The sequence below is a fragment of the Microcaecilia unicolor genome, chromosome 1 (genome assembly GCF_901765095.1).
Source record: "Microcaecilia unicolor chromosome 1, aMicUni1.1, whole genome shotgun sequence".
Taxonomy (NCBI): domain Eukaryota; kingdom Metazoa; phylum Chordata; class Amphibia; order Gymnophiona; family Siphonopidae; genus Microcaecilia; species Microcaecilia unicolor.
The window spans coordinates 154,532,692-154,555,549 of record NC_044031.1 but is presented as its reverse complement, the minus strand read 5'-3'; the positions used below and the strand labels follow the sequence as shown (position 1 = coordinate 154,555,549).

Below are 22,858 nucleotides of genomic sequence, written 5' to 3'. Positions count from 1 at the left end.
GAGTGATCACTGAACATGGGCGTAGTCCATAAGATCTTCCGAGCGTGGGGCACCCCCTCGGTGGATCTTTTCGTCACTCAGATCAATCACAAGGTCCCTCAGTTCTGTTCCAGGCTTCAGGCTCACAACAGACTAGTGTCGGATGCCTTTTGCGTATCCTCCCATACCTCTTGTAGGGAAGACTTTGGTGAAACTCAAGCAAGACCGCGGAACCATGATTCTGATTGCTCCCTTCTGGCCGTGTCAGATTTGGTTCCCTCTTCTTCTGGAGTTGTCCTCCGAGGAACCGTGGAGATTGGAGTGTTTTCCAACCCTCATCACCCAGAATGAGGGGGCGCTTCTGCATCCCAACCTCCAGTCTCTGGCTCTCACGGCCTGGATGTTGAGAGCTTAGAAATTGCCCCCTTGGGTCTTTCAGAGGGTGTCGCCTGAGTCTTGCTTGCTTCCAGGAAAGATTCCACAAAGAGGTGTTACTCTTTCAAATGCAGGAGGTTTGCTGTCTGGTGTGACACAAGGCCCTAGATCCTCCTTCTTGTCCTTGAATACCTTCTACATTTATCAGAGACTAGTCTCAAGACCAACTCTATAAGGGTTCATCTTAGTGCGATTTGTTTTATCATCAGCGTGTAGAGGGTAAGCCTATCTCTGGACAGTCTTTAGTTGTTCGCTTTCTGAGAGGTTTGCTTTTGTCAAAGCCCCCGGTCAAACCTCCACGAGTGTCATGGGATCTCAACGTTGTTCTCACCCAGCTGATGAAATCTTCTTTTGAGCCACTGAATTCCTGCCATCTGAAGTACTTGACCTGGAAGGTCATTTTTTTGGTGGCTGTTATTTCAGCTCGTAGAGTCAGTGAACTTCAGGCCTTGGTAGTGCATGCACCTTATATCAAGTTCCATCACAACAGAGTAGTCCTCCGTATGCACCCTAAATTCTTGCCGAAGATGGTGTCGGAGTTCCATCTGAACGAGTCTATTGTCTTGCCAGCATTTTTTCCCCGTTCTCATACCTGCCCTGGCGAAAGCAGTTTACATACTTTGGACTGTAAGAGAGCATTGACCTTTTACGTGGAGCGGACAAAGCCCTTCAGACAGTCCACCCAGTTGTTTGTTTCTTTTAATCCCAACAGGAGGGGAGTCACCATCGGGGAAACGCACAATCTCCAATTTGCTAGCAGATTGCATTTCCTTCACTTATGCCGAAGCTGGGCTGACTCTAGAGGGTCATGTCACGGCTCATAATGTTAGAGCCATGGCTGCGTCAGTGGCTCACTTAAAGTCAGCCTCCATTGAGGAGATTTGCAAGGCTGCAGCGTGGTCATCAGTCCACACATTCACATCTCACTACTGCCTTCAGCAGAATACCCAACAAGACAGTCGGTTTGGGCAGTTGGTGCTGCAGAATCTGTTCGAGGTTTAGGATCCAACTCCACCCCCCCTAGACCCTTTTTTGTTTTGTTCCAGGCTGCACTCTGTTAGTTGTTTATGATTTCAAGTCAATCTATGTTATGTCCTCGCCGTTGCGAGGCCCAATTGACCAATGTTCATTGTTTTGAGTGAGCCTGGGTGCTTGTCCTCGGAGAAAGCGAAGATACTTACCTGTAGCAGGTATTCTCCAGCAGGCTGATTGTTCTCACAAACCCACCCACCTCCCCTTTGGAGTTATTTATTTCTCTATATGCTCTTTGATTTAACTGAAGAGAAGTGCTCACGCAATGGGCGGGAAATCAGTCCGTTCATGCACAGTGCGCGCTGCACGCGCGCCAGAAGACTGGCAAAACTTTTTAAATATTTTGCTTGCAAAATGCCGATTCCTTGGCCGATGCGGACGTCGACCCACATATGAGAACAATCAGCCTGCTGTCCTCGGAGAATACCTGCTACAGGTAAGTATCGTCGCTTTCACCCAATGTCCTACTTACAAAACTGTAACTGTTGTAACACTAATGTTGTAAACAGCACTGAACCCTAAACATGGGATATTAGCGGTATATAAGATCTGAATTGAATTTATGCAATTTTATTTTGTAGTCAGCTCGGTAGAAGACTTTTGTAGCCTTGATAAAGTTTTGTTTTTTTAATAATGTTTTGATTTTATTGATTTACAATATTATTTAGCCTTAACTTTTCATTGTTATTGATCTATGTCAGTTATAAAGGTGTGCTCAGGAATAATTGTTGAAACCAAGGTTATGTCCATAAAAGGTATGCATTTTTATTTCAGAGGAATATAAAAATGCCATAAATAACATGTTAGAATGAAAAAAGACAAGAGAAAGCAACAAATTGCAAAAACCAAGCTGATTCTTTCACTGTATACTGTAGATAGCACTGTTGCTTTGTGAGATACTCTAATAATCAATCATGACTGTACAATTTTATATCTAACTTAAATATATTTTTCAGTCTTTAGATGACCTTTCAAATGTCAACTGTGATGAAATGTTTCAACTGCAAGCCTACATTTCAGATACTGGTAAGTGGTGGTAATGTGATCCTATTAAAAAAAAATTGGGGTTCTTCAGTGCAAGGCCAGTAATATTTATAAAATACCCTGCTTTATGTGTCCTCTTTTTCACTTATTTTAGAATTACCCATAGTACTTTCATTTTTTGTTGAGCTTTATAAACTGGTGCTGGCTGTTGAATTTTTTTTTAGATTATATCAAGTATAATCCTTGCATATATTTGGTTGAGCAATAATTGTATAATAGGCTGGCTATAAAAATATCCAAAAACACACCCATTTTTTAACTATGTTATAAAGGCAACATAGGTGCTAATGTGCCTTTGTTTATGTATTCTGCTGCCCCTGGGAAGGCCTACCCATAGTCCAATGTTCCCAAACTTGATCCTGGAGGCAACCCAGCCAGTCAAGTTTTTTGGAGTATCCACAATGAATATTCATGAGAGAGATTTGCATGCAGTGGAGGCAGTGCGTACAGATATCTCTCATGAATATTCATTGTAGCTATCCCAAAAACCTGACTGGCTGGAGTGCCTCCAGAACCAGGATTGGGAACCACTGGCATAGACCATAAAAGTATGCATACTTTTGTTAATATGTATTTTTTTGTGATAGTGTGAATAGGTGTAGGGTAAGGAACCTTCACAAGCACAGCTAGGCCACAGTTTAAAAGTGAACAAAATGCTGTGTTTAAAAGTAAAATGTACAGAAACCTGTTTCCTTTCACAGGCTCTTAGCTCAGGATTATGCATAAAACAGCTGAGAGTTCAGTAGCAAACAAAAGGGTCTGGTTCTTAATAGATCACAGATGAGTCAGTGTACACAGTGTTTGCAAGACAAAATCTTTTTGTATCTCACAGCTACCCTCTGGTCTTTCAAACATAGGTTTTGTAGGAATACTCTGGAGCTCTGCTTCTTCGTGCTCTGGCCCTCTGTTTCCCCCACTCTTCAGCTTTATTTCCCCTGGCTTCACCACACCGTCCTGGCTTATCTGCCAAGGCCTGTTAAAGTGGCCCTGTGGGGGAGTGTGCTTAAGAGAGACCAGATCTTCCCTATACACACCATCAAATTTTGTGTATTCACATGCATAATTTTATAATATCTATTTTTCATGTGTAAAACATTGCTTTCTCTGAGGACAAGCAGGACTGCGAAATCTGCACACATGGATGATGTCACAAACATAGCCCAGTGAGCAGGTAAACAATACCTCAGCAATGTTTCTAGAAGCATCCATCTCAGTGGATCCAGGAGCTACATCGAACACTGGGGATGCATGAACATCAAGTGTGTCTTGGACACCCTTGACATCGAGCATCAGTAGAGCCCACCAGTAGTGGTCGTCTTCTTTTTCACACCAAAGAAGAGAGAGGGTTTGACCTAGTCTTCATCAGTACCAAAGGAGTGCAATGCAGGACGTTGGGCAGAGGTATCTTGTTATTGTACCCCACTGAAGCGAGGGACTGAGGTCACAGTGTCCTCAAAGCACCCTTGACATGAGGAGTGCTCTTCCTCCATGCTATCAGAGTAGGTGCATCACCCTCTGGACCAAATCCCAGTTCTGATTCTCAAGTGGCCACTCCTAAGATTTCCTTGCAAGGGGTAATTCAGTTGATACTCAAAGACCCATGGCCTGCTTGAAATGGGTGTATCGATGCCAAGGCCTGAAGAGGGCTTGAAGTTGAGGTCAGTTGCACCAGTGTCCATTTCCAGTACATTGAGGGAATAAGTTTTCACTGAGGCACCAGGAATCCTCAGTCTCTCGACACCATTGGAGGCCTGACCACGTCAGTAATGCGAGACAGGTAGAAATTCAAACTTCATCAACTGAGTTCTGTGAGTCTTAGCACTCCTGGGAGTCTGAGGAAGAGGAGTCAAGGAGTTTATCCACTGGTATCCATTCAGACCCCTCCCTACTCCATGAGAGATACAAACCATCAACAGAGGAGCTCTCATTCGCTGATTTTCTCTGGGAGATGGTTTAGGCCCATCCTATTTCATTTTGAAGTGGAGGAGGATATATTGCATATCCTTCAATTCCTTACCTCCTACCCCCAAGAAGCTGTGACCACACCCATTAAAAATATCCTGAAAGACATACATATGAGAATGTGAGAGACCCCCTTTTTTATTTTCTATTAATAAGTAAGAAGTTCAGCTGTATGCCCAGAGTTGAGAAGGCTCTGTGATTTGAGAAACAGCAGCATTCTCATCATTCCATGATTGAATCCACTCTCAAGAGATCCCAGACTCCTCAGTGACTTGTGGAAGGGAGGCTTGGATATTGGAGTTTTTTGTGAAGAGATGGTTTAGTGTTATTCTGTTGTCCCAAATAGCATCCCATGAGCTCATCATAGGCATATACTTGTGGAACATAATGTGCAGTGTTGCAGAGTTTAACATTCTTCCTGTGGATAGGTCTGAGGAACGCTGCTTGCTAGTAGCTAAAGGGCAGGAGTGTGGTATTTTTGAAATGGCATCGAGAGCTTCTGCTGTGAGGATGTCATCCACAAACTTAACCTAGCTGTATGCCTGAGACCTCAGACAAGACGTGCTGAAAAACAGCTGAATTCTGTGCTATGGAAGAATCTTTTCAGAGACTCTCGCCAGGCCCACTCCTGCCTTCCAGGAGGTATCAGAGCAGAGTACAATGGAGGTCCTGTTACTCTCATAGACATTAGTTATCCACCCTTCAGCTCCTTCCAGCCTTAGCAGGTTTCCTGCTCCTGTCCCAGGACAGCAAAAGTGTCCAAAAGTCCCAGCCTTCATCACAACCAAAACCAGGGATGGGGTTTTGACTGCCTTCAAGAGAACATAGCCTCAATCCTTGTATCTATTTCAGACAGCCTACCTGAAGAAGGGAGGCTTCATTTTTTTTTTTTTTTTTTTGCAAGCAGATGGCCCCTTGTTACATTAGGCAGGTGGGTTCTCAAAATACTCTGGATATGATATTGTCTTAAGTCCCTCCAAAATGCTCAAAGAATCAAAGTTGAGCTCTCTTCACCAAGAATACTAAAAGGAATTCTCTTCCCTCTTACAGTCAGAGTGGTCTTCTCTCAGAACTTTTTTTTTTTTTACAGAGATTTTTATTGCTAACCAATCAAGATACATTCAAATCCGAACAGTTACATACAGCTTCTGCAAAAGTAATCCCCATGTTCCCCTACTGAACTCTCCCTCCCTTCCCCCCCTATTCCAGTGGTGGCTGATCTTGCTCTTGAAATTGTTCATATAACGTCCATATTTTAGTGAAGGTCAACACAGAACCTCTCTGCAGAGCCGTTAGCTTCGATATCTGGTAAAGGAAGTCCACTTTCTGAGTCACCACATGTAGAGCTGGTGGCTCCACTTGCTTCCAAGCTTGGGCCAAAGCTATTTTGGCCGCTACAAAGTATTGAATCGCCAGTCTATGTTGCCAACTGGATACTGATGCCGGCCTGAAGTGGAGCAGGCAACATTCTGCCCCACACGGGTATAGCTGTTGAATCACTTTATTAACCAGCTCCACAACCTTAGCCCAATAAATTTTTGCTTTTGCACATTCCCACCAGATGTGAAAGCATGTGCCCCTGTGGCCACACTCTCGCCAGCATTGCCCCAACCTTCCCGGGTACATTTTTTGTAGCTGGGCGGGAGTGTAGTACCACCAATACAGCATTTTAAACCCATTTTCATTTACAAACTGTGCTAGAGAAGATTTGAGCAAATGCTTATAATTCTTCATCCACACTGCTTTGGGATAAGAAGATTGCAGTGCCCCCTCCCATCTCGCATGATATAGTACCTGAGGGTCAGTGCGTCCCACCAGAGCAAGGTAGATATGGGTTATACTGCCCCTACCTCCCCTTCTGCACATCGCTAGTTCCAGGGCTGTTTCAGCTAACTCCAGCTCATTCTGCGCACGCCTCTTAATGAAGCTGTGAAGAAAGCAATAATAAACTAAGTCTCTCTCCATCAATCCATACTCTTCCTGAAGATCTGTAAAGCTAGCCAGCTCTCCATTATTCCAGACTTGACCCAATGTACGCAAGCCCGCTTTAGCCCAGGTGTCAAATACCCTTTCTGATCCCCCCAGTGGAAATCCCACCGTCCATCTTATTGCTGTTTGCCGATAATAGCTCCTCTCAGGGAACAATGCCTCCTAATTTGATACCATGTCAAGAGAGAGTGTTTCACCCCTGGGGGCACCCTTTTTATTCCATATCATCAAGCTGATCAATCCATAGACTGGTGGGTTGTGTCCATCCACCAGCAGGTGGAGATAGAGAGCAAACTTTTGCCTCCCTATATGTGGTCATGTGCTGCCGGAAACTCCTCTGTATGTTCTCTATCTCAGCAGGTGGTGGTCACACACAGCAGCAGCTCTGGCTAGGCCTCCAAGCCTAATTTTTAGGTTTTGTTGAGTGCCTGGGGTTGAGGGCTCTTTGAGCAAGTGCAAACCTGGTGGTGCCAGGTCCCTCCTTTTCTCCCCCCTCCCGCTGGCTCCGTTAAAAAAAAAAAAAAAAAATTTTGAACGTCCTTAAAGGCGTTTATTTCGACGTTTATTTAAGCGTCTATTGCAGCTACTCACTGGGACACCAGGTCGTTACAACTCGGAGCGGACAGCAGGTAATTTTTACCTTTTTATAGCGGGCAGGGGGTTCCCCGATTCTTCTCCTCGTGGCATATGGCGTCGGAGGGCGAGGGCGCAAAGGGTCGCTCCCCGGGTCGCTTGAGCGCTTCTAGAGGGGATGCGGGGGTCTTCAAGCCTGATTCGCCCTTGTTGGGTGACAGTTTCGTGACCGATGAATGTCCCGGTCCTTCCTCCGGCGTGGCGGTTTTTCCCGCCATAAACGCCCATCCCCCGCTCCTCGCCTCCGCCATCTTGGCCGGCCACGCGGCTCGGACGGCTTCTTCTTGGGCCGCCCTTGAGGTTGGAGACATTAATGCCATGAACGCCCTTAATTTGGGCGACGGCACAGAAGCGGCTAAAGTTAAGAGCCGTTCTTCCCGCGCGGCTCCTTCGCGGAGTTTCGCGCCGGACGCCATTTTGGATGCGCAGCATGTCTCTCCCCCGCTATTGCGAGCGCCGGTTGAGGGTGCGTCTAGGGCTGTTGCCCAGACTGCGGAAGTGCACAGTCTGGGGGGTTTCTCCCCCGAATTTGTTTTGCTGCTGCATCAGGCCTTCCTCATGCACAACGCTGCCCCTGCTCCCTCGTCTGGTAAAAAGGTTGAGGTTCCCAGAGGTAAACGCCCTCGGGTTGATTCCCAGGCCTTGGAGGAATTTGTCTCCTCCGATGTAGATGAGGGCAGCGTGTCTGAGGTCTCCCAACGGTCCTTTGCGGATTCCTTGGAGGAGACGGATCCCCGCTCGGATGGAGCGGATGACCCCTCTGCAGCGCGGCTTTTTAGCCCAGAGGATTTGCCCAACCTGTTGTTACAGGCCATGGACACTTTGAAGATTTCCTCTCCGGAGGACGTCTCTCCCTCAGCCCCTGTTGGCTCTGCCATTATGCTGGGGACGAAGCGCCCGCCTAGAACCTTCCACGTGCATGATGCCATGCACACCTTAATTTCAGCTCAATGGGATGTCCCAGAAGCGAGCCTTAAAGTGGCTAGGGCTATGTCCCGCCTCTATCCTTTGGCTATGAGTGAACGTGAGGCCTATCTGTGGCCTACCGTGGATTCTTTAATCACTGCGGTGACTAAGAAAACGGCGTTGCCGGTGGAAGGTGGCACGGCCCTAAAGGACGCCCAAGACAGAAGATTGGAGGCGGCCTTAAGGTCGTCCTTTGAGGCGGCTGCTTTAAGTTTGCAGGCCTCAGTTTGCGGCTCCTATGTGGCCAGGGCGTGCCTGACTTTGGTGCAGCGGGCTTCCCCCTCGGATCATTCCTTGAGGGCTGATTGGCCGGCCCTGGAATCGGGCTTAGCCTATTTGGCAGACTTGCTGTATGATGTCTTGAGGGCCTCAGCGAAAGGCATGGCTCAGACAATCTCTGCGCGGCGGTGGATTTGGCTGAAACATTGGTCTGCTGACCACGCCTCTAAATCCCGCCTGGCTAGGTTGCCTTTTAAACGCAAGCTGCTCTTTGGGGTCGAGCTGGACAAAATCGTGACCGATCTCGGCACGTCTAAGGGCAAGAGGTTACCAGAGGTCAGGACTCGGGCTAGTACTCGTCCCGGTACCTCCAGAGGACGGTTGCAGGAAGCCCGTCGGTACCGCCCGGGCAAGTCGGGCTCTGCCCCCTCTTCCTTCAAGAGGAATTTCTCCCCCAAGCAGCATTCCTTTCGCAGAGACCGCCGTCCCGGAGGTGCTCCCTCCGGTCCTCCCCCAGGGTCTCGTACCCAATGACGGGGTCTTGGTCCACGCCCCAGTGCAGATTGGAGGACGGCTGTCCTCGTTTCTGGGCGAGTGGACCACAATAACTTCAGACGCGTGGGTGCTGGAAGTCATCAGAGACGGCTACAAACTAGAGTTCTGCCGACCCTTAAAAGACGGGTTTGTACTCTCTCCCTGCAAGTCTCAGGTCAAAGCTGTGGCAGTGCAGCAGACCTTGGACAATCTGATCCGCCTGGGCGCGGTCGTTCTGGTGCCAGAAAGTCAGCTTGGCAAGGGACGTTACTCCATTTACTTTGTGGTACCAAAGAAAGGAGGTTCTGTCCGGCCTATCCTCGACCTCAAAGGGGTCAATCGGGCCTTGAAAGTGCGGCACTTTCGCATGGAGACTCTCCGCTCTGTTATAGCGGCAGTGAAGGCAGGAGAGTTCCTGGCATCCTTGGACATCAAGGAAGCGTACCTGCATATTCCCATCTGGCCTCCTCATCAACGCTTTCTGCGTTTTGCAGTCCTGGGACGACACTTCCAGTTCAGAGCCCTCCCTTTCGGGTTGGCTACTGCTCCGCGGACCTTTTCCAAAGTAATGGTGGTCATCGCGGCCTTCCTACGAAAGGAAGGGGTACAAGTCCATCCTTATCTGGACGACTGGTTGATCCGAGCCCCCTCTTATGCAGAGTGCGGCAAAGCTGTGGACCGGGTAGTTGCTCTTTTGAGCTCCCTGGGATGGATCATCAACTGGGAGAAGAGCCAGCTGCGCCCGACTCAGTCCCTGGAGTACCTGGGAGTTCGATTCGACACCCAAGTGGGCAGAGTGTTCCTGCCAGACAATCGGATTGTCAAACTTCAGGCTCAGGTGGACCAGTTCCTAGTAGCCTCTTCCCTTCGGGCTTGGGACTATGTGCAGCTGTGGGGCTCTATGACGGCCACGATGGAAGTTGTGCCCTGGGCCAGGGCTCATATGAGACCGCTTCAACACTCTTTGCTGCAGCGCTGGACTCTGATGTCGGAGGATTATGCTGTGCGCCTTCCCTTGGACCCAGCAGTGCGCAAGGCGCTGAGCTGGTGGATGCAGACAGACAAGTTGTCTGCGGGAATGCCTCTGGTGACCCCGGAGTGGATTGTGGTCACGACGGACGCCTCTTTGTCGGGCTGGGGAGCCCACTGCTTGGGAAGGACAGCGCAGGGGCTCTGGTCTCCTGCAGAGGCAAAGTGGTCTATCAACCTCCTGGAACTCAGAGCCATTCGGTTGGCGCTTTTGGAGTTCATCCCGGTACTGGCGTTGAAGCCAGTACGGGTCCTGTCGGACAATGCCACGGCTGTGGCCTATGTCAACCGCCAGGGAGGTACCAAGAGCGCCCCTCTAGCCAAGGAGGCTATGAGTCTATGCCAGTGGGCGGAAGCGAACCTGGAACAGCTGTCAGCGGCCCACATTGCCGGAGTCATGAATGTCAAGGCGGACTTTCTCAGTCGCCATACCTTGGAGCCCGGAGAGTGGCAGCTATCTGCTCAGGCGTTCTTGGACATCACGAAGCGCTGGGGCCAGCCGAGCCTAGATCTGATGGCGTCATCGGCCAATTGCCAAGTGCCGCGCTTTTTCAGCAGAGGACGGGACCCTCGATCCCTGGGAGTAGATGCTCTTCTCCAACAGTGGCCGACACAAGAGCTTCTCTATGTGTTCCCGCCCTGGCCCATGTTGGGCAGGGTGCTAGACCGGGTGGCAAAGCATCCCGGCAGGGTAATCCTGGTGGGTCCGGATTGGCCCAGGCGTCCCTGGTATGCGGACTTGATCAGGCTCTCAGTCGACGATCCTCTGCGGCTGTCAGTGGAGCAGGGCCTGTTACATCAGGGTCCCGTGGTGATGGAGGATCCCTCCCCCTTTGGTCTTACGGCCTGGCTATTGAGCGGCAGCGTCTGAGGAAGAAGGGCTTCTCAGACAAGGTCATCGCCACTATGCTGAGAGCGAGGAAGCGCTCTACTTCTACTGCTTACGCCAGGGTTTGGCGTATCTTTGCAGCATGGTGTGAAGCAGGCTCACTTTCTCCCTTCACTGCTCCAATTTCTTCAGTGTTGGCGTTCCTGCAAGAAGGTCTGGAGAAAGGCCTGTCGCTCAGTTCCCTTAAAGTCCAGGTAGCGGCTCTGGCTTGCTTCAGGGGCCGCCTGAAGGGTGCTTCCCTGGCTTCGCAGCCAGATGTGGTGCGCTTTCTCAAGGGAGTTAATCACCTGCGCCCTCCTCTGCACTCAGTGGTGCCTGCGTGGAATCTCAACCTGGTACTAAGAGCATTGCAGAAGCCGCCTTTTGAACCCTTGTCGAGGGCATCTATGAAAGACCTGACGTTGAAAGCAGTCTTTTTGGTGGCTATCACTTCAGCCAGAAGAGTTTCCGAGCTCCAGGCGCTCTCATGTCGAGAGCCTTTTCTGCAGTTCACTGAGGCAGGAGTGACTATTCGCACAGTGCCTTCCTTCCTGCCCAAGATTGTTTCTCGCTTCCATGTGAATCAGCAGCTCTGTCTCCCTTCCTTTCGTAGGGAGGACTACCCAGAGGAGTACTCTGCTCTTAAATATCTGGATGTGAGACGAGTCGTCATCAGATACTTGGAAGTGGCCAATGATTTCCGGAAATCGGATCATCTGTTTGTCCTGTTTGCATGTCCTCGTAAGGGTCTGCAGGCTGCTAAGCCTACAGTGGCAAGATGGGTCAAGGAAGCCATTGCAGCGGCTTATGTGGCCGCGGGGAAGGTGCCGCCTATCCAGCTGAAGGCTCACTCCACGAGAGCTCAGGCGGCCTCGATGGCAGAGGCCGGATCCGTCTCCTTGGAAGAGATATGCAAGGCGGCAACTTGGGCTTCGGCTCATACATTCTCCAAGCATTACCGTTTGACTGTGGCTGCACGGGCGGAGGCCCGGTTTGGAGCTTCAGTGTTGAGGTCAGGGATTTCAATGTCCCGCCCTGGGTGAGTACTGCTTCGGTACATCCCACCAGTCTATGGATTGATCAGCTTGATGATATGGAAGGTAAAATTATGTATAATCATACCTGATAATTTTCTTTCCATTAATCATAGCTGATCAATCCATAGCCCCTCCCAGATATCTGTACTGTTTTTATTCTGGTTGCATTTCAGGTTCAAGTTTAGTCTTCAGTTACTTCAGAAAGACTTCGTGTTCAAGTTTTTTCACTTGGATTCTTCAAGAGTTAAGACGAGTTTGTGTTACAGTGAGCTGCTGCATTCCTCTCCCCTCCGTTTTACGGGGCTGGATTGAGACTTAAAATTCTGCCGGCACTCCCTCCCGCTTCGTGCGGCTGTAGGGCAGCTTTGTACCCCTCCCGCTTCGGCGGTGTTAGGGTCAGTCAGCTCCTCCCGCGGTTGCGGTTGCAGGATAAGCCAGATCCCCCCGCATCGGCGGGTGTGGTGTCCCTCCCCCGCTCCGCGGGGATGAGCTGGACGGATTCCCCTCCCCCACTTGTGTGGGGATGAGCTGGGTTATTTCCCCTCCCCCGTTTCGGCGGTGGTGAGCTGGGCAGAGTGTCCCTTCGTGGGTGTAATTCTCTAAGTGCTGAGTCCTGCGGATGGAGCTTTGATATCGACATACTGAGGAGTTTCCGGCAGCACATGACCACATATAGGGAGGCAAAAGTTTGCTCTCTATCTCCACCTGCTGGTAGATGGACACAACCCACCAGTCTATGGATTGATCAGCTATGATTAATGGAAAGAAAATTATCAGGTATGATTATACATAATTTTACCTTATATGTGCCAATTCTCCCCCTGATACCCATAGGATATCCTCTATCTCACGGCTACCCAACCACGCCCCCACTCCAAGTGTAGCCACTTCTTTGATGCCCCGGGGACCCACTCCGCCAGAGAGGTGTGACCAGCAAAAGAAAAGAGGTGTTGATGCCCCTGTACAAGTCGTTGGTGAGGCCCCACCTGGAGTATTGTGTTCAGTTTTGGAGGCCGTATCTTGCTAAGGATGTAAAAAGAATTGAAGCGGTGCAAAGAAAAGCTACGAGGATGGTATGGGATTTGCGTTACAAGACGTATGAGGAGAGACTTGCGGACCTGAACATGTATACTCTGGAGGAAAGGAGGAACAGGGGTGATATGATACAGACGTTCAAATATTTGAAAGGTATTAATCCGCAAATGAACCTTTTCCGGAGATGGGAAGGCGGTAGAACGAGAGGGCATGAAATGAGATTGAAGGGGGGCAGACTCAGGAAGAATGTCAGGAAGTATTTTTTCACGGAGAGGGTGGTGGATGCTTGGAATGCCCTCCCGCGGGAGGTGGTGGAGATGAAAACGGTAACGGAATTCAAACATGCGTGGGATAAACATAAAGGAATCCTGTGCAGAAGGAAGGGATCCTCAGGAGCTTAGCCTAGAATGGGTGGCAGAGCTGGTGGTTGGGAGGCGGGGCTAGTGCTGGGCAGACATATACGGTCTGTGCTGGGGCTGGTGGTTGGGCGGCGGGGATAGTGCTGGGCAGACTTATACGGTCTGTGCCAGAGCCGGTGGTGGGAGGCAGGGATAGTGCTGGGCAGACTTATACGGTCTGTGCCAGAGCTGGTGGTTGGGAGGCGGGGTTGGTGGTTGGGAGGCGGGGATAGGGCTGGCCAGACTTATACGGTCTGTGCACTGAAGAGGACAGTACAAATAAAAAAAGTAGCACATATGAATTTATCTTCTTGGGTAGACTGGATGGACCGTGCATGTCTTTTTCTGCCGTCATCTACTATGTTACTTTGTAACTCTTAGCTGTGCTGCTTGATAATAAAGGTAAAAATTGGAGACTCCCATACCTCCCACTCATAGGGTTGATACATCATCCCTTGCCGCACCCATGGTGGGCGCTTCCTCCATATATACGCAAACACTTTACGGCGTAGTTTTGCAAAAAAGGAAGTAGGGATTGGAATAGGCAGCACCAGAAAGAGAGAGAGTAGTTTAGGGAGCATCATCATCTTAATAGCATGAATACGGCCGTTCCAAGAGATATTAAGCCCTTCCCAGCTATCAAGTTCCCTAAATAGCTCCTCTGTTTTTGGGGGGAAATTAGCGGAAAAAAGTCCCTCCAGATTTGACGTTACCTGTATGCCCAGGTATCTAATGGATTTATTCGCCCAAACAAAGGGAAATGCTGTCCGAAGGCCCGGCAAGTCCCCAGCTGGTACCGTGAGATTAAGAAACACTGATTTAGCTAGATTAGGTTTAAACCCTGATAGCTGTCCATAGTGTGTCATATTCTCTATTACCCTTTTTACTGATATTTCAGGTTGCGTGAGGGTCAGCAAGATATCATCTGCAAATAACATGAGTTTATGTTCCCAACGCCCCCTCACGATCCCCCTTACACCATATCTTTCCTAAGCAAACAGGCCAATGGTTCCAGAGACATCCCTGCCTGGTCCCCCGACCTAGTTTGAACATTCTAGTGTATGACCCATTGATTTTTAATACGGCCATTGGGGCCTTATATAGCAGTTGTAACCATACCAGGTACCTCCATTCGATCCCTACTTGCCGCAGCACTGCAAATTCGATCCCTACTTGCCGCAGCACTGCAAACAAAAATGACCAATCAACACGGTCAAACGCTTTCTCTGCATCTATTGAAAGCAGTACTGCTGGCGTCTGTTCATCCCTTACTTGTTGAATGGCATGCATCAAACATCGGATGTTATCAAATGTTTGGCGCCCTGCTATAAATCCCGCCTGATCTTTGTGCACTATACTCGGCAACCGTTCTTGCAATCTGCGGGCCAGAATTTTTGTAAAGATCTTATAGTCCACATTAAGAAGTGAAATCGGCCTGTACGAGCTACATAGCTGGGGGTCTTTTCCTGGTTTTTTAATATTAAGGTCACCGCTGCTAGTCTCCATGATTGAGGGAGTTCTTGGGCATCCTATAGCACATTAAATAATTGTAACAATACTGGCGCCAAGTGCTTAGCAAACAATTTATAAAATCTTGTAGGGAACCCATCGGGGCCCAGAGCGTTGCCATTTGCAAGATCCGCTATCGCCCAATTGATATCCTCAACCGTTATGGGGGCAGACAAAGATTCAGATTCCTCTCGCGCCAACTGGGGAATATCAACGCCCTTCAAGTACTGCTCAATTACGGCTGGCTCTGGTGTTTGTTCTGCCTCATACAGTGAGGTATAGTAATCTAAAAAAGTCTCCTGTATTTGTTCTATCTGAGTGACATGTTCCCCCGCTGAATTCTGAATGCCCCCAATATGATTACGTTGGGCCTGTTTTTTGAGCTTATTAGCCAGCAGTCTGCCCACCTTGTCTCAAATTCAAAATACTCTTGTTGCGCATATTGTAATTGTGCGGCCAAGTCCGCTAGCTGAAGCTCATTGAGCTTTAATCTCAGCTGGTGCAATTTCTCCAACCCCTTAGTGTCAGCTGGATCCTCTTTATGTCCCTGTTCTAATCTCCGGAGTTCCTCCCTAATGTTGATTTCCTGCTCTGTGCGGGCCTTAATTATGTGGGTACGCAATGCAATTAATTGCCCTTGAATCACTGCTTTAAGACCCTCCCACAGACTGGCTGGATGGACCTCTCCCACATCATTAAATTCGAGATATTCAACAATATATTTTTCTATCACTGGGATATTCTTTATATCGTGCAGGATTGCTTCATCCAGTTGCCAGTATCTCAGGCCTACAAATTTAATTCCAGCCCGGGCCACCAGTACCACTAAAGAGTGGCCGGACCATGTGCGTGGTTCAATGTATAGCTCCTGAACTTTATTTGCCATTGTCACATCCCCCAACCAGCCATCTATTCTAGAGTAAGAATTATACTTAGAGGAGTAATATGTATAATCTTTCTTGGACCCATGATTAGCCCGCCATAAGTCTATCAATCTTCATCGGGCCATGAACCTTTTAGTCAGTTTCCTGTCTGCATTTGCATGTATTGCATGGCCTGTGGAGTTATCCAGAGGCGGGTGGATAGTGACGTTAAAGTCTCCCCCCAATAATAAATGACCCTGTTGGTGTCACTGTAGGAGCTGTTCTATCTGCTCAGTGAATGGGCCTTGCCCCTGGTTGGGGGCATACATATTAAGAATAGTATGTTGAGCATTATACAGGGAAACCACCACCAGTAGAAATCTGCCCTCTTTATCATACACAGTTTTAAGTACCTGCCATGGGTGTATCACTGAGAGCGCTATCAACACCCCTCTCTTTTTTGGAGTAGCTGTACACGATGAGAAAAAAATTGTGGGGTAGCGCTTGTGACTTACTAACTTCTCGTGGCATTTTTTAAGATGGGTCTTTTGTAAGAGAACCACATCCGCTTTTAAGCGCATCATATTTTTAAACATTAACTTGCGCTTCATAGGTGAATTGAGACCCCTCACATTTAGTGTTACACACTTAAACACTTTATCAGCCATTGCCAACAATGAATCAACTTATACAGCCACCACCCGTTCCCCCCTCCCCATAAACCATGAACAACATGCCCCTCTCTCCAGATGGGATATGTCTTTTGGAAGAGTGACTTAGAGGGGCATAATCGAACATCGCCAGCCAAATAGATAGCAGGCGATCTAAGTTGGCGGCGCTACAGCTGGCCGGAACCGTATTATCGAAAAAGATGGCCGGCCATCTTTTTTGTCGATAATATGGTTTAGCCCGGCCAAATGCCGTGGAGTTCGCCGGGTTTGAGATGGCCGGGTTTGTTTCAGCGATAATGGAAAGTTATGTCGGCCATCTCAAACCCCGGCCAAATTCAAGGCATTTGGCGGTGGGAGGAGCTAGCATTTTTAGTGCACTGGCCCCCCTGACATGCCAGGACACCAACCAGCCACCCTAGGGGTCACTGCAGTGGACTTCAGAAAAGCTCCCACGTGCATAGCTCCCTTACTTTGGGAGCTGAGCCCCCCCCAAACCCACTACCCGCAAATGTACTGCACCCACTAAATTTGCTCCAGGGACCTGCATACAGCCTCTAGGTCTTATTGCTGCTGTATATGGCACACCAGTTAACACCTGAAGACTAATCTCTCTGAAAAAGTCCTTTCTTGAAATAAGCGCGTTTACTCACAGTTAACTGCAGATCAGAGGTTGTGCCCCACTGGCAAAGAGTCCCCTGGTACTAAGATTAGCAGTAGGTCAGAGCTGGCACAATGATGTACAATGCTCTCTTTCAGCACCATTCAAGGTAAGAACTACGTTCTCTAGCGTGGGTAACACAGGAAAGGGAACTAAAACTGGCTTACAAAAATGGCCACTACCGCATGGACTACAACAGGAAACAAAACAGGGCACTCTCTGACCTAGTTAGCAGGGGGGAAAAGCACCATGGGAGTAGAGCCCAGTACCCTACACCCACCACAATGCATTGCTAATGTGACTCTGCAGGGCACCTAACAGAAAAGGTGTCACACTCACCCAAGAGCCACATCGCAACCAGGGAAAGGCTGTCGGAGGATACAATACATTCTGCTGTCATGGAGGTGGGTACGGCATTTGAGACTGGCATACAGGCTGGCAAAAAAGGTTTTTAGTTTTATTTCTTTAGTATGGAAGGGGATTGGTGACCACGGGGGGAGTATGGGGAGGTCATCCCCCATTCCCTCCAGTGGTCATCTGGTCAGTTGGGACACCTTTTTGAGGCTTGGTCGTGAAAATAAAAGGACCAAGTAAACCTGGCGAAATACTGCTTAACGCCACTTTTTTTTTCCATTATCGGCGAATGCCGGCCATCTGGTAGCCACGACCATACCCGCCCATGTCCCGCCTTCGCTAATCTACCGACACGCCCCCATGAACTTTCGCCGGCGACGCAACGGGAAAGCGGCGATGCTGTCAAAAATGCCGCTTTCGATTATACCGATTTCGCCGCTTTTAAGTAATCGCCGGCCATCTCCCAATTTGTGTCAGAAGATGGCCGGCGATCACTTTCGATTATAAGCTGGTTAGTGTCTTGAGTACATTACCAGCCTGCTGAATACGTCTGTCCCTCTGTTAGTGAAGGAAACCACCAAAACGCTTCTTAAAAACAAGAAAAAATCCAACTCTTTGTAATCCATTGGGGAGCGCTAGGTCACGTGTCTTTGTCAGCCACGGCTGTGTGACCCGATATTTGCCTTCTCAGGCGCCCTCGCCCATGCGAGACCCGCTGCCATTTCGACTTGTGGCTCTTCGAGGGGTCTGTTGATAAATATGGCTGCGCTGATTCTACTGATGCCTCCTGTCCCATGTACTCTTGGGCCTCGTCCATCGAGACCACTCTACACTGCTTGCCTTCCTTATAAAATACCAGGGCGCGAACGGATGCTGCAATTTATATTTGATGCCATCTGCCCGTAGATGTTCAGTCAGCGGGCGTAGTGCCCTTCTACGCTTAAGGGTTGTGGCTGATATATCTTGAAAAAGCTCTATAGGGAAGGTTTCCCAAGTGATAGGGCCGTTCGCCCTCGCTTTATGCATGACTTCCTCCTTGATTTTAAATTCCGAAAAACAAGCCACAATATCTTTGGGCATGTTGGCTTTACGCGAACCCCGTGCCCGATGTGCTCGCTCTATCCGGATGGTGTCGGGGGCGATTATATGCTCCGGTGTGGATAGAAGATGGGCAGCCAGTGCCTGTACCACCAGATCACATTTGTTATATTCCAGCAGCTCCGGTAGGCCCCATATCCTAATATTTGATCGCCGGCTCCTATTCTCAAAGTCTTCCACCTTGTCCGTGAGGAATCCCAGATCTGATTGTTGCTCCAGCAATTGTCTCTCAATCGCGTTTAAAGAACCTGTGTTCCTCCAGCCTCAGTCTCATTAACTCTGTTCCCCATCTCATTAATCTCTCCTCGAAGATCCGCGCCTAGCTGGGCAAATTCTCTGCGCATCTCCTTCATCTCAGATTTAATGTCCTGAAACCACGTTCAGAGCTGCTCCCATTTATCTGGCTGTATCTCGCTGTCTCCTTCACCTCGCTCTTTATGGTTCACTGGCAACCGCATGGCGCTCCCACTCATGCCCTTTTCTGCGACCTCTACTCCCGCTGCCGCTATGCGAAGGTATTTAAATCCATCGTTTTAGGTCTTGAGTTTGACATCGCTGGAATCGCGTTCTTCCTTCTTCCCTTTAGCGCTTCCCAATCCGCCCGAGGGCTCAGACAGCGTCTGTATTTCTCTCTTTTTCAGGCTGGAGATCAGGAGCTCCGCTTTCAGACCGCCATTGCGGAGCCTGACATCACTTCCTCCTTCTCTCAGAACTTCTGAGAAATTCCGAGAGAAGAGAACATTTATTTGTTAAGTGAACGCTATTTTGCTTTGTGCTGTGGGAACTTAAAGATTGGGGTTTAAAGGAGGAATTGTAGGTTAGTGTTAGACAAAATAAAAATATAAAAACCAAATTTTATCAACTAATCTCCATAGTCTTTTCCACTTAGTTTTACAAACTTTGTACCACAACATTAACAGAATCTAGCAGGCACTGTAGGATCTAGTTTAGTCTTCCCACCCACCCTCCCCAACACTTGCCCACCCCTAGGAAAACTCTTCATTTATAGTTAGTTATTGTAATTAGGGTAACAAGCAAGGAGTGCTCTTACAGAGTTTTAAATACATTTCATTATCAACTAAGAAGGAAACACTAAATAAATCATACAATATACCATATAAACTTAAAGACACTTTTATATTAGGCTAATATCCTTAATACTGTAGCAAGTTATAAATTGTTGAAAAACTCAAAAACACTAAGATGGAGTCAGCAGTCCAGCAGCGAGAGGGGTGCTATCCAGTCTTTTGCATTGAGTGTCACATGTATGATTATCTCCCAGTTGGTGAGATGTCATATGTGTGTGCTCGATGCAAAGAGCTCTTAGCTCTCAGAGAATGTGTCCGTTCTTTTGAAGCTAGAGTATCAGACTTGGTGGAGCTGAGGGAGATGTAGAGGTACATAGAGGAATGCTGTAGAGAAGTCCCACCTCCAGTCTGGTAGCCCCTGTGCTACGTTGGAGGAGGGAGGTCTCCTAGAAAGAGAGCACCATCCTGGTGAAGTAGGAAGTACTCCTGTAGCCAGGACCTGCCCACCAGGGGATGTACTATCCTCTCGTACCGAGGATATGTCTCCAAGTGCTGCCCAGGAGGGAAAGGTTAGGACAGCTGTTGTAGTTGGTGATTCGATCATTAGGCATATAGATAGCTGGGTGGCTGGTGGACGTGAGGATCACCTGGTGACTTGCCTGCCTGGTGCGAAGGTGGCGAACCTCACCTAGATAGGATTTTAGATAGTGCCTGGGAGGAGCCGGCTGTCTTGGTACATGTGGGTACCAATGACATAGGAAAATGTGGGAGAGAGGTTCTGGAAGCCAAATTTAGGTTCTTAAAAAGCTCAAATCCAGATCCTCTAGGGTAGCATTTTCTGAAATGTTACCTGTTCCGTGCGCAGGGCCCAAGAGACAGGCAGAGCTCCGGAGTCTCAATGCGTGGATGAGACAATGGTGCAGGGAGGAGGGTTTTAGATTTGTTAGGAACTGGACAACATTCTGGGGAAGGGGGGGCCTATTCCAAAAGGATGGGCTCCACTTTAACCAGGGTGGGACCAGGCTGCTGGCATCGGCATTTAAAAAGGAGATAGAGAAGCTTTTAAACTAGAAACGGGGGGGAAGGCCGACAGTCGCTCAAAAGTGCATGGTTTGGGATAAGGTATCTTTCAAAGATATCACCAAAACAGGGAAGATAGGGTATCCTGATAGTGAGGTTGCAAAAGAGATCTTAGTAGATCAGGTGTCCTTAAATAAAAATAAAAATCAGACAAAAGATTGCAAATTAATACTGTCAAGTACTGAGCATGATGTAAATAGGAACAACAAACATAGTTTGAAATGTCTACATGCGAATGCCAAGAGCCTAAGAAATAAGATGAAGAGTTAGAATATATTGCACTAAATGAAAAATTAGATATAATAGGCATCTCTGTGGAAGGAGGATAACCAGTGGGACACTGTCATACCTGGGTACAAATTATATTGTAGCGATAGGGTGGATCGAATTGGTGGAGGGGTAGCATTGTGTATTAATGAGAGCCTTGAATCAAATAGATTGAAAATTCTGCAGGAAACAAAACACTTCTTGGAATCACTGTGGATTGAAATCCCATGTGTAACGAGGAAAAGGATAGTGATAGGAGTGTACTACCGTCCACCTGGCCAGGATGAACAGACAAATGCAGAAATGTTAAAGGAAATTAGGGACGCAAGCAAACCAGGCAACACGATAATAATGGGTGATTTCAATTACCCCGATATTGACTGGGTAAATGTAACATCGGAGCATGCTAGGGAGGTAAAATTCCTTGATGAAATTTTACCTCCCTAGCATGCCCCGATGTTACAGCTGGTACAGGAACCGAAGAGAGAAGGAAAAATTCTAGACCTAGTCCTTAGTGGAGCGCATGATCTGGCGTGGGAGGTAATGGTGCTGGGACCGCTTGATAACAGTGATCATAATATCTAGTAACATAGTAGATGACGGCAGAAAAAGACCTGCACGGTCCATCCAGTCTGCCCAACAAGATAAACTCACATTTGCTACTTTTTGTGTATACCTTACCTTGATTTGTACCTGTCTTTTTCAGGGCACAGACCGTATAAGTCTGCCCAGCACTATCCCCGCCTCCCAACCACCAGCCCCGCCTTCCACCACCGGTTCTGGCACAGACCATATAAGTCTGCCCAGCACTATCCCCGCTTCCAAACCACCAGTCCCACCTCCCACCACCGGCTCTGGCACAGACCATATAAGTCTGCCCAGCACCATCTCCGTCTCCCGCCACCGGCTTTGCCACCCAATCTCGTCTAAGCGCTTTAGGATCCATTCCTTCTGAGCAGGATTCCTTTATGTTTATCCCACGCATGTTTGAATTCCGTTACCGTTTTCATTTCCACCACCTCCCGCGGAAGGGCATTCCAAGCATGTGTATCCTGCTGGATACACATAATATGATCGGATTAGATATTAGCTTTGAAGTAAGTATACATAGGAAATCAAATACGTTAGCGTTTAACTTTAAAAAAGGAGACTATGTTAAAATGAGAAGAACGGTGAAAAAAAAAACTTAGAGGAGCGACTGCGATGGTCAAAAATTTACCGAGGAGCGGCAGTGGCAGGCAAAACTACCCCACACAGGGATAAGGCAGAACTCTGACAGGGCCAGCTAGACTTCACCTGCACTTGACCACCATTCCTCAGGAGTTGAGCCCCTGAGTGCAGGTGGCCAGCAGGACTTACTGGACAGGGCCGGACTGGACACCAGCAGGATACACACAGGGACTAGAACACACAGGGAGGCTAGGCAGAATACTAGACTAGGACTCTCAGACAGACAAGGGACAGAACTGAAAGCTGCAAGCAGCCACTAAAACAGGGGAAAAACACTGATAGATAAGAGACAGAACTGAAAGCAGCCAGGCAGCCAATGAACAAGAAACACAAACAACCTAGCACTAGACAAAGACATACGAACAAGACTGGGAACAAGCAATACAGTAAACAAGCAGTACAGAACACAAAGCTACACAAAGGCTAAACTAGAATCAGGCAAGAATACAAACTATAAACTGGACTAGGCAGAAGTGCAGCAAGCACCAACAAACCAGGGCCTTAGGCAATGCAAAGGCAAAGCAGAGAGTTTCAAAATGGCTAATAAACCCAGCAGCAGCTGAGGCTCAGCTGCAGCAATCACCAGGCAACTACGGGTGCTGTGTAGGTTCAAACAAAACAAGCAAGTCTGGCAGGCCGGAAGATCCAGACTGGACTGGGCTGAAGTCTGGAACGGGAAACAGCACACAGACAATCCAATGCAGCCAGCTCACAGAGACACAGGAAGAACAGACAGGAGCCAGCTCAGAAGCTGACCGCCGGAAATACGGTGAGTCTGAGAGGGGTCACAGCCACAGACGTGACACCAGGGAACCATGACCCTGATTGGCCCATATTGGCCCAGGCAAATCTGTTTCCCTCTTCTTCTGGAGTTATCCTCCATAGGACCTTTGGAGATTGGAGTGTTTTTTGACACCAGAACGAGGGATTTCTCCTACAT

General features: G+C 48.4%; 1 protein-coding gene across 3 annotated transcripts in view; it reads left to right on the top strand.

Annotated features, from left to right (window-relative positions):
- The window catches only part of SNX13 (sorting nexin 13), a 483,917-nt gene that overhangs the window by 304,746 nt on the left and 156,313 nt on the right, over nucleotides 1–22,858 (top strand). For all 3 annotated transcript variants that reach the window (XM_030201510.1, XM_030201500.1, XM_030201519.1), the window contains one exon: nucleotides 2,403–2,472. In XM_030201510.1, the coding sequence (XP_030057370.1) occupies nucleotides 2,403–2,472 (70 nt within the window). The remainder of the gene's footprint in view (nucleotides 1–2,402; nucleotides 2,473–22,858) is intronic.